The sequence below is a fragment of the Amaranthus tricolor genome, chromosome 7 (genome assembly GCF_026212465.1).
Source record: "Amaranthus tricolor cultivar Red isolate AtriRed21 chromosome 7, ASM2621246v1, whole genome shotgun sequence".
Classification (NCBI taxonomy): domain Eukaryota; kingdom Viridiplantae; phylum Streptophyta; class Magnoliopsida; order Caryophyllales; family Amaranthaceae; genus Amaranthus; species Amaranthus tricolor.
Genome location: NC_080053.1, coordinates 8,324,728 through 8,341,569, shown reverse-complemented (window position 1 = coordinate 8,341,569; position 16,842 = coordinate 8,324,728). Strand labels below are relative to the sequence as shown.

At 27.9% G+C, this 16,842-nt stretch overlaps 1 protein-coding gene across 1 annotated transcript; it reads right to left on the bottom strand.

The window, feature by feature from the left end:
- Positions 1 to 5,558: 5,558 nt before the first annotated feature.
- Positions 5,559 to 16,431, bottom strand: LOC130817614 (aspartyl protease family protein At5g10770-like). The gene is made up of 4 exons (XM_057683422.1): positions 15,978 to 16,431; positions 10,454 to 10,777; positions 7,255 to 7,712; positions 5,559 to 6,308 (listed from the first exon to the last, which is right to left on the bottom strand). The coding sequence occupies exons 1-4, from the start codon at positions 16,216 to 16,218 to the stop codon at positions 5,793 to 5,795; spliced, it is 1,539 nt and encodes a 512-aa protein (XP_057539405.1). The 5' UTR covers positions 16,219 to 16,431; the 3' UTR covers positions 5,559 to 5,792.
- Between the last annotated feature and the right edge of the window lie 411 nt (positions 16,432 to 16,842).

Here is a 16,842-nt window from a genome sequence, read left to right as displayed (position 1 = left end):
AAAATAGCCCACAGTTGGTTTGTTTTGCACGAAACTTGGCACACAACACTATTTGGTATATATTATTGCGATGAAGTGTTTATGATTAATAATAATTGTCATGTGCTAGAAATTACGTGCTAATTTGCGATTTTATAAGTTTTTAAGCTTTTTTTAGACTTTTCCGCACAAAGTAGCTCAAACTTGGTTTGTTTTGCACCAAACTTGGCACACAACACTATTTGGTTTATATTATTGCGTTGAGGTGTTTCGAATTGAAAATAATTGTCTTAAGCTAGAAATTACGTGCTAAGTTGCGATTTTATGGGTTTTTCAGCATTTTTTGGACTTTCGCGCATAAAGTAGCTTAAACTTGATTTTTTTTTTGCACGAAAGTTGGCGCACAACACTATTTGGAGTATATTATTGTGTTGAAGTGGATAGAATTAAAAATAATAGTCATATGTTAGAAATTACCTGCTATTTGCGATTTTATGGGTTTTTAAACATTTTTAGACTTTCGCGCATAAAGTAGCTCAAACTTAGTTTGTTTTGCACGAAACTTGAAACATAACACTATTTGTTATATTTTATTGCGTTGAATGTTTAGAAATTAAAATAATAGTCATATGCTAGAAATTACGTGCTAAGTAGCGATTTTATGGTTTTTTAAGCTTTTTTTGGACTTTCACGCATAAAGTATCTCAAACTAGGTTTGTTTTCCATGAAACTTGGCACACAACACTATTTCGTATATATTATTGCGTTGAAAATGTTTAGAATTGAAAATACTTGTCATATGCTAGATATTACGTGTTAAGTTACGATTTTATGGGTTTTAAAGCTTTTTTGAGACTTTCGAACATAAAGTAAACTTGGTTTGTTTTGCACGAAATTTGGCACACTACATTATTTGGTATAAATTATTGTGTTGAAGTGGTTAGAATTGAAAATAATAGTCATATGTTAGAAATTACCTACTAAGTTGCGATTTATGGGTTTTTAAGCATTTATTGGACTTTCGCGCATAAAGTAGCTCAAAACTTGGTTTTTTTTTGCACGAAACATCACACACAAAACTATTTGGAATATATTATTGCGTTGAAGTGTTTAGAATTGAAAATAATTTTCATATGCTATAAAGTACGTGCTAAGTTGCGGTTTTATGGATTTTTAATCTTTTTTGGACTTTCGAGCATTAAGTAGCTCAAATTTGGTTTGTTATGCACGAAACTTGGCACACAACACTATTTCGTGTATATTATTGCGTTGAAGTGTTTAGAATTTAAAATAATAGTCATATGCTAGAAATTAAGTGCTAAGTTGCGATTTTATGGGTTTGTACGAATTTTTTTGACTTTCGCACATAAAGTAGCTCAAACTTTGTTTGTTTTGCACGTAACTTGGCACAAAACACTAATTGGTATATATTGTTGCGTTGAAGTGTTTATAATTAAAAATAATTTTCATATGCTAGAAATTACGTGCTAAGTTGCGATTTTATAAGTTTTAAAGCTTTTGTTAGACTTTCGCGCACAAAGTAGCTCAAACTTGGTTTGTTTTTCACGAAACTTGGCACACAACACTATTTTGTATAGATTATTGCGTTGAAGTGTTTATAATAGAAAATAATTTTCATATGCTAGAAATTACGTTCTAAGTTGCGATTTTGTGAGTTTATAAGCTTTTTTTAGATTCTCGTGTATAAAGTAGCTCAAACTTGGTCTGTTTTGCACGAAACTTGGCACACAACACTATTTTGTATATAGTATTGTGTTGAAGTGGTTAGAATTTAAAATAATGGTCTTATGCTACAAATTACGTGCTAAGTTGCGATTTTATGGGTTTTTAAGCTTTTTTTGGACTTTCGTGCATAACATAGCCCAAACTTGGTTTGTTTTTAATGAAACTTGGCACACAACACTATTTGGTATATATTATTTCGTTGAAGTGTTTATAATTGAAAAGAATTGTCATATGCTAGAAATTACATGCTAATTTGCGATTTTATTGGTTTTTAAGCTTTTTTAGACATTCGTGCATAAAGTAGTTGGTTTGTGTTGCACGAAATTCGGAACACAATATTATTTTGTATATATTATTGTGTTGAAGTGGTTAGAATTGAAAATAATGGTCATATGCTAGAGATTACGTGCTAAGTAGCGATTTTGTGGGTTTTTAAGCTTTTTTGGAATTTCCCGCATAAAGTATCTCAAACTTGGTTTGTTTTGCAAGAAACTTGGCACACAACACTTTTTGGTGTATATTATTGCATTGAAGTGTTTAGAATTGAAAATATTAGTCATATGCTAGAAATTACGTGCTAAGTTGCGATTTTGTGGGTTTTTAAGCTTTTTTTGAACTTTTGCACATAAAGTATCTCAAACTTGGTTTGTTTTGAACGAAACTTGGCGCACAATTGTATTGGGTATAAATTATTGTGTTGATGTTGTTAGAATTGAGAATAATTGTCATATGCTAGAAATTACGTGCTAAGTTGCGATTTTATGGGTTTTAAAACTTTTTTTGGACTTTCGCGCGTAAAGTAGCTCAAACTTGTTTTGTTTTGCACGAAACTTGGCACACAACACTATTCGGTATATATTATTGTGTTAAAGTGGTTATAATTGAAAATAATAGTCATATGCTAAAAATTACGTGCTAAGTTGCGATTTTATGGGTTTTTAAGCCTTTTTTGGACTTTCGCACATAAAGTAGGTCAAACTTGGTTTTTTTTTGGGCACGAAACTTGGCACACAATACTATTTGGTATATATTATTGTGTTGAAGTGGTTTGAAATGAACATAATAGTTATATTCTATAAATTACGTGCTAAGTTGCGATTTTGTGGGTTTTTATGCTTTTTTTGAACTTTCGCGCATAAAGTAGCTCAAACTTGGTTTGTTTTGCACGAAACTTGGCACACAACACTATTTGGTATATATTATTATGTGGAAGTGGTTAGAATTTAAAATAATCTCCATTTGCTAGAAATTACGTGCTAAGTTGCGATTTTATGGGCTTTAAAGCTTTTTTGGGACTTTCGCGCATAAAGTTGCTCAAACTTGATTTGTTTTGCTGGAAACTTGGCACACAACACTATTTGGTATATATTATTGCGTTGAAGTGTTTAGAATTGAAAATATTAGTCATATGCTAGAAATTACATTCTAAGTTGCGATTTTATGGGTTTTTAAGCTTTTTTTGCACTTTCGCGCATAAAATAGTTCAAACTTGGTTTGTTTTGCACGAAACTTGGCACACAACACTATTTGGTATATATTATTATGTGGAAGTGTTTAGATTTGAAAATAATTGTCATATGCTTGAATATACGTGCTAAGTTGCGATTTTATGGGTTTTAAGCTTTTTTGGCACTAACATCTATTTTTCTCTTTGTGCTCCCGACAAGTTGATAATACTGTTGATTGCGGCTACTATACTCTCAAATACATGGACGATATCTTACAATCCATGAAGGAGCCTTGAGTCGAAAACGTTGACGTCATAAGTATTTGTTACGTTGTTAAATTATAATATTATATATTTACTATTGATAAAATCTAATAATGTTTATGTATCATTAAATTTAATATTATATTATAGGTTTTAGATTTAGGACTTGAATTTGTATATATACATATTATTATATATACGATGGAGTATTTACAAAGAGATTATTGGTGATAATTGGTGATTATCATTGGATTGTTGGATTAATCATTGTTTACATTGTACATTATTAGATTATTTATTAGCATTAAACAAAAAGAGAATATATATATATATATATATATATATATATATATATATATATATATATATATATATATATATATATATATATATATATATATATATATATATATGCTGCGGCCTTCTGTAAAACCGCAGCATATAGAGCAAATCTATATGTTGCGGTTTTGTGGAGGCCCACAGCATATAGTTTTGCACTATATGCTGCGGTTTTAGGGAGGCCCGCAGCATATAGTGCACTTTTCTGTTGCTATTTTAAACCGCAGCATTTATAATAGGCCATCTGCTGTTAGCACTAATGCTTGGGGCCATAACGCAGTATATTGGCCAAAAAACCGCAGCAAATGAGGTTTTTTTCCACTAGTGACTGTTTTATGTGAATTGGGAGTCAAGTATGTTATCATAGAATACATTACAAAATATCTCTTAAAATCATCCCCTTCATCAATTAACTCATGTACTATTTTGTGTGTAGTACATTAGCAGATATATCTTTTTCACCAATACAATCCACTTTTTTTTTCCATTCCTGAAACAAATCATATTATGAAATGTCATTACTTTGTTTAAGAACAACATTCTCACTTAAAGGCAAGCAAAAGATATCACAAACATCATATTCAGTGATACTGTACTTGCATGTTTGATTCACAATAACAACTGAAGAACTAATATCATACTACTCGATAAAATACTTGGCCATACTGTGATAACTCTTCTTAATATTCAACATAAGTAGACCATCAAAGCCAATATCTTTCAAATCAGTCCTTTGTTTATCATTCAAATTCTCACACAACAAAACCATTTGAGAAGGAGATGAAAGCATATGAAGTTGACCTTCACTCCTGTAACCCATGAAAGCATCACATTTTTACTTAGAAAAGCATTATGTTTATCAACAAAGAATCACATGTTAATCAAGAAAGAATCACATGTTTATGAAGAAAGCATCACAATATGAACAAGAAAACATCACATATTAATCAAGGAAGCATCACAGTTCAGTATAGGTTCACTATGTGTTCAGAAATTAGTAGCACAGAAAGCATCACATTTGATCAGAATCACATGTATCAGAACACATGCATCACATTTGATCAGAATCACATGTATCAGAACACATGCATCACATTTGATCAGAATCACATGTTCGATCAGAATCACATTTTTATTTAATCAGACATTATTAGGAAAAAAACATCATATCATATGTTTATTAAAAGAAAGTAGTTTATCCAGCTAAAGCTTACTTTTTCTTTGGTGTTGATGTAGAACTTGGTGCAATATTCCTCTTGTTATTTTCTTCTCTTATAGAAACAACTACTTGTACTCTAAAAGCATCATATTTTTATCAATAGAGCATCACATTTTTAACAAGAAAGCATCACATGCTTATTAAATAGAATAGTTGTCGAGCTTAAACAACTTACTTTTCCTTTGGAATGGTTGTAGATGTTGTTGAAATACTACTCTTGTTTTTCTTTTTAGAAGCAACAATTTTATTTCTTCTACCATGTCTTTTTGACAACAATTGTTCTTCTATTTCTTTATTTTCTTTTCTCTCTAAAAAATAACAATAAAATTATCTATATAAAAACAACAGTAGGATCAAGAACTTCTTCATTTGCATCTAAGCCAACTAATTCTTCCGCATTTACATCTCTTATTACGTCCGTAATAATAACAGTAGGATCAACTCTTTATTTGAGAGGTAGTTTTCCTTTACTCTTTTAAACATTTGCTTTTACAAGTACAAAATTATAAATAAACTTACCATAAAAATAAGATATATTATTTTAATAAGATGAACACAACCAACTAGAAAAACTTTTAAATTTTTATTTAATATATGGTTGAAATTTTCACCTTAAAACTTGTTTTCTTTCATAATCTGAAAAGATTGTGAAAATACAAATACATAAATGTAACAGATACAATTCCAAGGATTTTCCTTGTAATGATTACTATAAATCATTAAGTAGAGTAGAATACAATCAAAGTTTTCCACAATTTTAAGTAATATGCATGCTAAGTATGAGACATGAGTAAGATTCTAAAGACATCCACCAGGACCAAAACCAAGTTTACCACCAGCAACATCATAAACAACATCAAAAGTAAGTTGTTGAACATTCCCTAAAATACCAACATCACTAGGATCCTCATTACTAGCAAATGCAAGACAAGCTTGTGACAAATTCTTGACATAAAAAATTCCAGAAGGAGGTATAACAACTTCAGCTCCACCATTAAAAAGAAGTCCAATTTTGGGCACTGTCACCGTGGGGTAGCTGCTTAGATCATAGCAGGTATCTAGGATTGATAATGCTGGTGCCTTTGGGTACTTAAACATAGCTTTGCTAAAGGCGCCTTGTAATGCTGAGTACGCGTCAGGTGGAAGACGAGTGATGACGGTGCCAGAGTCGATAAGGGTCCCACCTTGTGAGAAAACCGTGGGAGATATTTGGAGTTTTTGGCCACCAACTCTTAGGCCTTGTAACGATATGAAATAGAAGGATGGTCCTGCTGAACTTGATAAAAGAGGTGTGTAGGTGATAGTTTTTGAGATCTGTTATCAACAAATATTAAATTTTAAGGTTTTAATATATTATCAATAAATATTGAATTTTATTCACGGGCTTTTCAAAAAAAAGAATTGATAATACATAAAAGAATGTTAAAAAAACTACACACATTTGTATAGAAGGATATAAGAAAATCATTGTAGAAATATGAAAACAGAAATTGAAGGAAATTGCGTCATAAGACATTTTCAACAATTACTAAATATAGTTTGAAATAAATAATAGAAATAAGAATAGTATTCTCTCCGTTTTTTTAATGTTCTTCCCATTTTGAATATTCCACCTTAAGAAAAAAGAAATTTGATTCATATTTTTGACACATATTTAGAAAAGATAAAATATATTCATATAAGATTTCTCTAGATTCGTCTTAATGTATGTGAAGTTTAAAATTTGCTTTGAAAACTGTGCAAAAAGTAAACAATAACAACATAAAAGAACGGAGGAAACACTATTTTAGTAATTTATAAATTTTATACATAATTGGGCCAATAAGATTGGACATTCACGAAAGTTTACATTATATTTTGCTTATTATAAAATTATCTGAAAATTATATTTATAGTTCTTCTATCAATGTAGAAATATATAACCCGTCTATATTTGTTATGATAATTATAATATTTAGAAGTCTGTTTCAATATTTACCAAACAAACCTCTATAGAGAGGGCTCGTTTCTTTTAATTTACCTATCTCACATAATATGTCAAAAACGACATTGATGTCACTTGAAGAGATCGATAGCCAAATAATACTTTGAAGTATTCATTGCCTACAAACCGCTTCATTCAAGCTTTAAAGGTTGTTTTTCGATTTCTACTTACGATCATGCTATTGAGTGTTAGATAAGTTTTATCTGAAATTTTGCTAATCACACCCGATAAATTCGTATGCAAATTACAAAACCAATGAAGTTTTAAAATACTTACCGTGCCTCCTTTACCAAAAGTAAGGTGTCCAGTAGAGGTAGATCTGGAAGGCAAACAATAAGAGAAATACTTGCCATACTTTGGTGCACATTGTGACATAAACGACAATTGGTTCCGTCCAAGCCCAAGAAGCCCAGCAGACCCACCAAAAAGGCCTTGATTGTTCTCCCCACATCCAAAATAGAAGTTTGGAATAGTATTATAAGAGCCTAAACTTAGCGTATCTTTGGCAAAGAACCCAACTGAGAAGGATGAGTCCCCATATTGGATACCATAGATGCAAGTCGAGGAAGAACATCCTGGCGAAGCACTGGTGGCCGATCTCACCTTTGAGCATAGGGGGGAGGAGCACGTAATGTTCGAATATGTTGATGATTCTGTGGGATCGAAGATGGGATCCTTTTGCTTGTAACAACTCTTTTTGCATGGTGCACATTGTGTCCATGTGAAATCACTGCCTGGATTCATTGAACGATTTGTTAGTATGTACCAAATGTGCTAAAGAAAATCATCAAATTACTATTCTTTGGGCCTAATGGCAATCAAAAGTGTGCAATGAAATAAGTTTTTAGTGTATGTCCAATGAAATATTGAAATAGACCACAACGCTGGAATCCTATGTAAATGCAAATTGACTTGACAAATTTTTCCCAAATAATAACATAACAACCAATTAAACACCATATTATATAACGAATTACTTGTTAACAATCTCACTAGTCACCATTAGGAATGTGGATAGGTCTTGTACCCTAAGGGGTCTACATTCGACTCGACTCAATCCTAATTTAAAGGTTTGAATCTCTTTACTTTTGAGCCCTAAGGGCTCGAATTAGATTTGGGTCTATGAGCTTAGAATCTGGTTCGGGTCTTTAGTTTTAAGACCAAGATTTGATCCATGAACCCTTTTACATTTTTTTTAAATTATATAAAAACTATTATATGTATTTGTTTGTTTCATTCAAAATTTTATCACGTTATATGCTTTAAAATGTAGTGGTTTAATTTGTACTTTGAAAATCAAAAGATTTGGTGAATATTTTATTTTACAAACTTGAATGTTGAAAAATTTTGTGTATTTACTTTCTCAATTATTATACAGTATTATAAAATCCTTGTTAACTTAAAATAATTATATTCAATAATTTTCTTTATACAAATTGAAAAAAATTATACAAAATGTTATTATTATTTATTTATAGGGTCTGGATTTGGATCTAGAGAGACCCAACCCAAAAAAAACACATACCTATACTAGATCCCACTCATGCCCATCCCTATAGAAGTAAGTCCAATAAAACATAATATTTTTAATTCTACACCCCATGGATTTGAATCCAATTAAAAAAAGTCCTAGATCTGAATCGAGCGAGAACCAACCTAAATTCGACCCATATCTATCCCTACTCAACATCATAAAGAAATATATTTTCTATTCTGAAATACTTACTCTTAGAAATTTAAAATAAAGAAAAAATTTATTCATAATTTGACATGTAGCTAGTATATTTTATTATTTATTTATATAGATTGAAACAACAATAAGTGTAGTGCTTTTAGACTTCTTTAATACTACCTACTTTTTTTTGATTTGTTCGCTTTTACAAAACAAATTTTAAACGTCAATGAGTTTATATATGAATCATAAAAAATTATAAAAGGTGTATAATAAAATATTATCTAATTAAATAATTTAACAAAATCTTATCTGAATATATTTTATTTTTAATATATCTCTAAAAATAATAATAAAATTTTTTTCTCTTAAAAGTAAAAATAATTTTAAAGTAGACGTAGAAAAGGAAAAAAAGGACCTATTAAATACATGTGTCATGCATGCTTTATACGAGAGATATGTACATCTAAATTAATTAGTTTAATTCAATTACCATCAACAACCAAGTCATTACACAAATTTCTTTGCCATCATTTTATGCAATAAATATATGTCTAATCAATACGTCAATTTTATTTAATTTTTGTGATATATGACTAATCAATACGTCAATTTTATTTAATTTTGTAGTTTAGGTCAAATAAATGCATTTGAAAAGCACAAACATAAGCAATTACATAGAATTTTATAAAAACAAGTTCAATTAATCAATTCTATAACTAAAAATGGATTTAATAACAAAAATTAATTAAGAAAAATTACCTAGAATAATAAAACATTTTCATGATTTTTCTATAATAATTCCACCTATTGATTAACCATAAATAATCTCAACTTTGGAGTATTTTCCTATAGTACACTTGGTAACCAGATAACTTGTAATAGCAAATTGTTTTAAAAAAAATAATAAATTAAATAACTTGTAGACAAAATGTTAAAAAAAAATATATGATATTTTTTATGTAAAATTTAAAAACTTTTCTCTATTTTTATATTAATTTTCGGTTAGGCTTTTTGCTGAATTACCTACTATAGCAGGTTATCGGGTACCAAAGTTTATTCTAGGAAAATACCCTAATTATTTATGATTAATCAATAGGTGGGATTAATTACGATTGGAATAATACACTAGAACATAATGCCAAACTGTTTATAGTCAATTTTTCAAATTTTACGAAATACTGCCTTTAAGTTTAGCATTTTTGTCAATTATAATTTTATTATTTATTTTTGGAAATTACAACATCTAAAGTATCAAAATTTTCAGGCCAAAACATAGAATTTCGACCATTTTGGTGGTCGAAATTTTTGATTAAGTTGTCAGAGTTTTGTATTTTTGGCCTAAACATGTAAACATTGATAATTTGGTGGCTCTAATTCACAAAAAATAAACATTGAAGCGATAATTCGCAAAAGTAAATTTTATAGCTGTAATATGCAAATTATTATTTTATTAATGTTTAAAAAACCAGCTCGTCTTATATGAGACCATCTTACATGAGACGGGCCCATATAATTAGCCCATTTCTTTAATTGATTACTTTAAGATCGTAAGTGATTATTTTAAGGTTATAAGTAAACACTCTAAAACTATAAAAAGTGAATATTTTAAGATTGTAAGTAAAAGTGAATATTTTAAGATTGTAAGTGATCATTTTAACGTTATAAGTGATCACTTTAAGACAATAAATATATATTGAGTCAGCCTAATAGAAATTATCTTACCGTGATAATGTCTCATTCAAAAATTAGTGTTAAAATTTTCTAAACATAAAATTAAAAAAAAAAAATTGAAACTTGTACCTGTATCAAATATAAGAGAGAGATCCTTCTTAGGAGTCCCAAGCCCAATAGTGACGATATAATTTCCAGACCCAATTGTGCTTCCGGACATTGCTGGGAGGCCCACTGCCTTCTGTTTCATCCTGTCCTTTTTAGGTACATTGTACAACTCGAACGAGTCAACCTCAACCGTTTTGGGTCTGACTCGCTCTCTTATTGATTGAACTCGCTCTTCATCGTGTCTTAGGATTTCCACATGGCTAGGGCGGCTTGTTTTGTCCAAATCCAAGGTGGAGCAGGGCCCATATTTATGCCTCACCTCTAATGAACTCTCCTTTCTCTTCTCTGATTTTTAGTGTTATATTCCAAAAGTGCCAAAATAAAATTAGGTTAATCCCTCTGTCTTTGTATTTATGTTTTTTCTTTCTTACAATCTTTAAAAACTAACATTCTTATATGAGGTACTTCAATAACTATAAGTCGGTTTAGATAGATACATTTTTATGATATTTTTTAATAAGTTGAGGATAAAAAGAAAATTAGAAAGTACTCCCTCCGTTCCTATTTGTTCTTCCTATTTAGGTATTTCACAAAGATTAAGAAAAGAGAATCTTTGGTGGTAGTGGGTATTATTTTAATTATATAATAGTGGGAAGTAATGATTGTATTGAAAGTATGAGGTTGTAGTGGGTATTATTTTAATTAAATAGTAGTGTGAAGTAATGATTGTATTGGAAGTATGAGAGAGAAAATAATTATAAATAAAAGAAAATGGGTACATTAAAAGAAAAGGGGGATTTTAAGGGGTAAAAGTGAGATAAAAACTTTCTAAAAATAAAAAGTATTCTAAAGTGGAAGAACTTTTAAAACTACCCGTTATAGTAATGTGGAAGATCAAAAAGGAACGGAGGGAGTATTACATATTCTGTCTATTCCTTCTTTCACTTGTATCTTTGCATAAGTATAGTCCAAATTAAAATTTTATCATGAAGAAAAAGGGTTAAATTTTCAATTATTATGATAATTTATGATTGTTAAGGTATATTAAAAATAGAACAATTTTATCCTTTCATAGTAATAAATATAAAATACAATACATGTTAAATTCAATTTTTATTTACATCCTAAAATTTCTATATGATGTGAGAATTTTTTTTGCAGTACATCTGATAAACAAGTCATCAAATGAATGGTAACAATAGTTTGAGTAATCTATTTATTTTTTAGGTCATTAGATGGTTGTTATTTTTTAAAATAGTCACCACATAGAGAAATAAAGGAAAACGATTTAGGTTTGAGTCAGCATAAATCATGCCGTATGTTATTTTATATAATATACTCTAGCATATGTAACACATAATATAATATTAGCTAATTTTGTTTAGCACAAATGTAATGGTGGGGATTCAGCTAATTCGATGTGCGGTTTAGGATCAATTGTTATTAATATCACATATTAAGCATTTTTATTTTTTCAAAATCACTATAAAAGTCTAAAAGGTTTTTCAAGTCACGACTAGTAAAATAATGACATAAGTCATGGAAAATAGTACGCAGTTCTAACCTATAAATATCGACTTGGTATTTAAATATATTCGGAAAATAAGCCATATTAAATGAATTGTGCTTCAAGTTTTGTAAAAATTTATTTGGGGTTATAAATTGACACTTACAGATTATGGTTTTCATAATTGATCAAGAATTTATTATAACGACTTTCAACTGCTGCATATAACAAATTTAAAATGAAGAGTTCTTCAATAATGACTGCTTACTAAAAACCTACTATCCATAAAAGATGGAATAAAGTATGAAGTGTAAAGAAAAAGGAGGAATAATTTTATTGGCTGCCTTTTGCTTGTGAAAAAGAAAACAGGTTGGCCATGCCCCTGCTTGAATACCTACCTATTAAGTGGACACTATCATCTTATATCTTTTAATTTCATTATTATGATCAACCACTATATATATATATATATGTATATATATATATATGTATATATATGTATACATATATATATGTATATATATGTATACATATATATATGTATATGTATACATATATGTATATGTATACATATATGTATATGTATATATACATATGTATATGTATATATACATATGTATATGTATATATACATATATATATATATATATATACATATATATATATATATGTATATATATATATATGTATATATATGTATATGTATATATATGTATATGTATATATATGTATATGTATATATATGTATATGTATATATGTATATGTATATATATGTATATATATGTATATGTATATATGTATATATGTATATATATATATGTATATATGTATATATATGTATATATGTATATATATGTATATATATGTATATATATGTATATATATATATATATGTATATATATATATATATATATATATATATATATATATATATATATATATATATATATATATATATGATTGCTGAATTTGATTCACCATCAAGAAACTTGATCACTTTCAAACAAGTCTCAAATTTCGTGTAGCAATACCAAACAGGCCCGGCTAATAAGGACGGTAATCTTGGCTTTAGCACAGGGCCTCAAAATCAACAAAATATTTAAGGACGCAAAATTTCTATTATATTGTAAATTACTAGTATAATAATGATAATTTATGTTTCCAAATAATACAAGTAGAATAATTGATTCTTGTTTTCAAAATTGACTCTTTCTATTCTTGGTTGTCTTCTTCCTCAAGATTATTCTCTTTATTTTAGTGATTATCGAAGGCCAAAGATTCTTTTTTGTTTCAAGTAAATCACATCAATTTCTTTGTTTTTTTTTAATATAATTCTAAAATCTCAATATCAAAGAAAATTACAGTAACAATTATTTCACACTAATAATGACATAAATTGATAAATTATTTGTTTATTTAGATTTGCCGAGTCTTTCAAACTATTGTTGAAATTTGCTGGGTGTACCGTATAATTGGTATTTTGGGTTTTAGTATTTACTTTTTGTCTTTTTAATTACCTCTTGTAGATTTAATAGTTTATTTACTTTGATTTTTTTGCCTTTAAATTGCTAACGTAATTGGGAAATTGATTTTTAGTAGTTGCACATCAATTTATTGTTGTAGATGATCACATGAAATGCGTATTTTTTGCTATTATTATAATTTTAATTGTCTTTAATTTATCAAATTTTTATTATAATTTGTCTTTTAGAAATTTGTTTCAGAAAGTGTTAAAAGAATGAGACTTTTTAAGTAAAATATTAGTAATAACTTGAATTATATTGAAACATGATTTACCAAAATTTATAAAACTTAAATTAAGTCACTTAAATGGTACAATTTCATTAATAAGACGCGTTATGTGATTAAGCATGAATAATTGAATACCAAATTTTGTTCAATTCCATTTGCATCATGGGGTCTACTTGTGCCGGACTTGATCAAGATTGACCAATCTAATTACATGTACATTGTATATTGAGTTGTTATCACTACATTGATTACCAATCTAATTGGCACAGGTGTAACCACTCTCGATTTCTATGTATTGTGTTTGAGCTACGGTCCAATATTTTTTATTTTACTCTCATTTTATTTACTAAGATTGCATTTGATGTGATTTTTATAACGGATATTTGTTGATTTTTAATTTATATCTTGCGATTTTTTTATTTAAGAGAGAAATTAAGAAAAAAGAAAATAATAATATTTTATCAATTATTAGGTTAATTAAACCATAAATAATCACCTCAACAAAAAACCATAAGTAATAGTCTATAGGATTATATATACTCCCTCCTATTTAATTTAGGTGTCCCATCTACTTTTGAGACACTGTTCATTTATCACTCTTAAATTGCATTTTATTATTAATCTATAAGTTAAAACATAGTCATGTGAGATCTTATTTGATTCGTTTTGATGTAAAGATTATTAATATCAATTTTTTATAATTTTTAATTATACATAACTCGATATATTAAGGATTGAATAAGTGCATTGGATAGAGTGCATAAAGTAAATGGGACACTTAACATAAATAGGAGGGAGTAAAATTTTATCACTCTGAATATTTTGTAACACCATTTTTTATGAAGATGGAAACATTTGATTGCAAATATTTAAGTTTAAGAAAAAGATTAGGCAGAGGATGTATTCATAAAGGAGGAAATTATTAGGAGCTGCATAAATGATTAAAAAAATGAATTAGATAGCCCATCAACATCGTCTTATAATACATGAATAGTTTCAAAAATTAACTTGCATCAAATATTATCAAACATACTTATAATTACTATAATTGAACAAGCTGTACGGAAGAATATAATTATTCATAACCAATTTTTACGAACTAAATTTTTCTAAAAAATCTACCATCATAAACACTAGCTTTGCTTAGCGTCACTTATTAATTAGAAATGAAATAGTTCAAACTAGTTTAGAAGCTCGTATAATGCACATAGTTTAGTTTATAGATATATTTAAATAAAATTTCACTGAATAATGCAATAATAAAAATACTCTTTTGTAAATAATATATATTTTAATAAAATAATACTTTGGACAACAATATAACTTAATAAAGTATTTAATTTAATTTAGTTCGTAAATTTGACTAAAAGATATTTTTTGTGGTCTTCTAAAATTCAATAAAATAAAATAAAATAAAATAAACTAGTATTATTTATGAATGAATTGAGCTTATATTGAATTGATAAAATTTAATTTAATTAGTTCGTTTTAATTTTGCCTAATTCGAACAACATTTGATAATTTAAATAAATATAGTTTTTAAAAAAATATTTTGTTACTTACGTATAAAATGTTTTTTTTTTGAACAATTAATTTTTTAAAGACTTTTATTTTGGTACAATGAATTAAATTTTTTAATAGTTATCATATTTAGTTTTAAATTTAATGAGGAAAATAAATTTCCACGCACTCAATTATGGCCTTATTAAAAATAACTCAATTTTAAATTTATTTATGAACTTTCAAAAAAAAAATTTACTTATGAAAACTCTAACAAGTCGCCGTATGTTATTTATTTTACAGTTCTTTTATTAGTATTTATAATTTATAATTATTTATTTTTGTTATCACTATACATACTTGGGATTGTCTTCACTCTATTTACATCATAATACATACATCATCATTTACATACATTTTTTACAGATCGGATTTATCTTTTAAGTGATACTTTTATCATAAAAAACATACGTACAAGTCAAAATAAGAAAATCAAGTTGTTAGTAAAAAGTTAAGAGAGTATATTATAGTTGTCGAACATAAGAAACAATTATAAATAATATAAAATAATGAATAAAAAAATTAGTCTCTTTATTTTGTCTAAATTTAACTTTTTTGGAAATAGAACTTATTTTTTAAATATAATTATGAAATAGTTATGATTAAAATAATCTATATATATTTAAATTGGTGTTTGAAGATATATTTATCAGCTAAATTAAAGTGAAGAAAGAAATTGCAAATTTAATATAAAATTGATATAGGTAGAAAGAGTGGAGCAAACCTTTTGGGGAAGCATTGCAACTTTCATCCTCAGAAGCAGGAAGAAGAGAGCTAATTTCAACAGTGTGAAAGTGATTTTGAAGGTCCAAATTAAGTTCACTATGCGTAGCTTTAAAAACTACATCTTTTGCATCAACAAACCAATGAGAATTACTAAAACAAACATGAAGAACAACAACCATAGAAAGACAAATGAAGCATTTCCCCAACTTGATAGTTTGAATCAGAAAAGTAGAGGCCATAATGTATTAGCCCCACCACTCACTCTCTTTAATGCTATCTACTTATCTGGTTTCTTTTCTCTCTTTGTATGGTTTGATCCAAATCCGAAATTCTGTTCTTGGAGGCCTACTTGTATATATAGGGTTTGAGACTCTTCCATTGTGTTAATATATCATTTAATTAATCTTGTACTTGCACGTCACCTCCTTGCCCTTTATTATCCTAATTTCATACACACAACATTTTAGTAAATAAGGGTTGAGTATATATAGCTCAATTTATTTATTTATTTCTTTATTTGCATTTGGATTTTTAATACCCATTCGTTGTTTTTTTATCTTTCACTTTGGGTTTTTCACACATATCAAGGAAGATAGAATCTTTGGGTTGTAGTGGGTATTATTTTAATTAAATAGTAGTGTGAAGTAATGATTGTATTGAAAATATGAGGTTGTAATGGGTATTATTTTAATTAAATAGTAGTGTGAAGTAATGATTGTATTGAAACTACGAGAGAGAGAAAATAATTATAAATAAAAGAAAATGGGTACATTAAAAGAAAAGGGGGAGTTTTAAGGGGTAGAAGTGAGATAAAAACTTTCTAAAAATAGAAAGTATTCCAAAGTGGAAGAACTTTTGAAATT

Excerpts from the sequence above, each read along its gene's own strand:
- LOC130817614 (XM_057683422.1), bottom strand. The coding sequence starts at position 16,218 with ATGGCCTCTACTTTTCTGATTCAAACTATCAAGTTGGGGAAATGCTTC. Across the intron at positions 10,778-15,977 it reads TTGCAATGCTTCCCCAAAAG|AGAAGAGAAAGGAGAGTTCA; the intron begins GTTTGCTCCACT and ends ACTAAAAATCAG. Across the intron at positions 6,309-7,254 it reads CTTTTGGTAAAGGAGGCACG|ATCTCAAAAACTATCACCTA; the intron begins GTAAGTATTTTA and ends TGTTGATAACAG.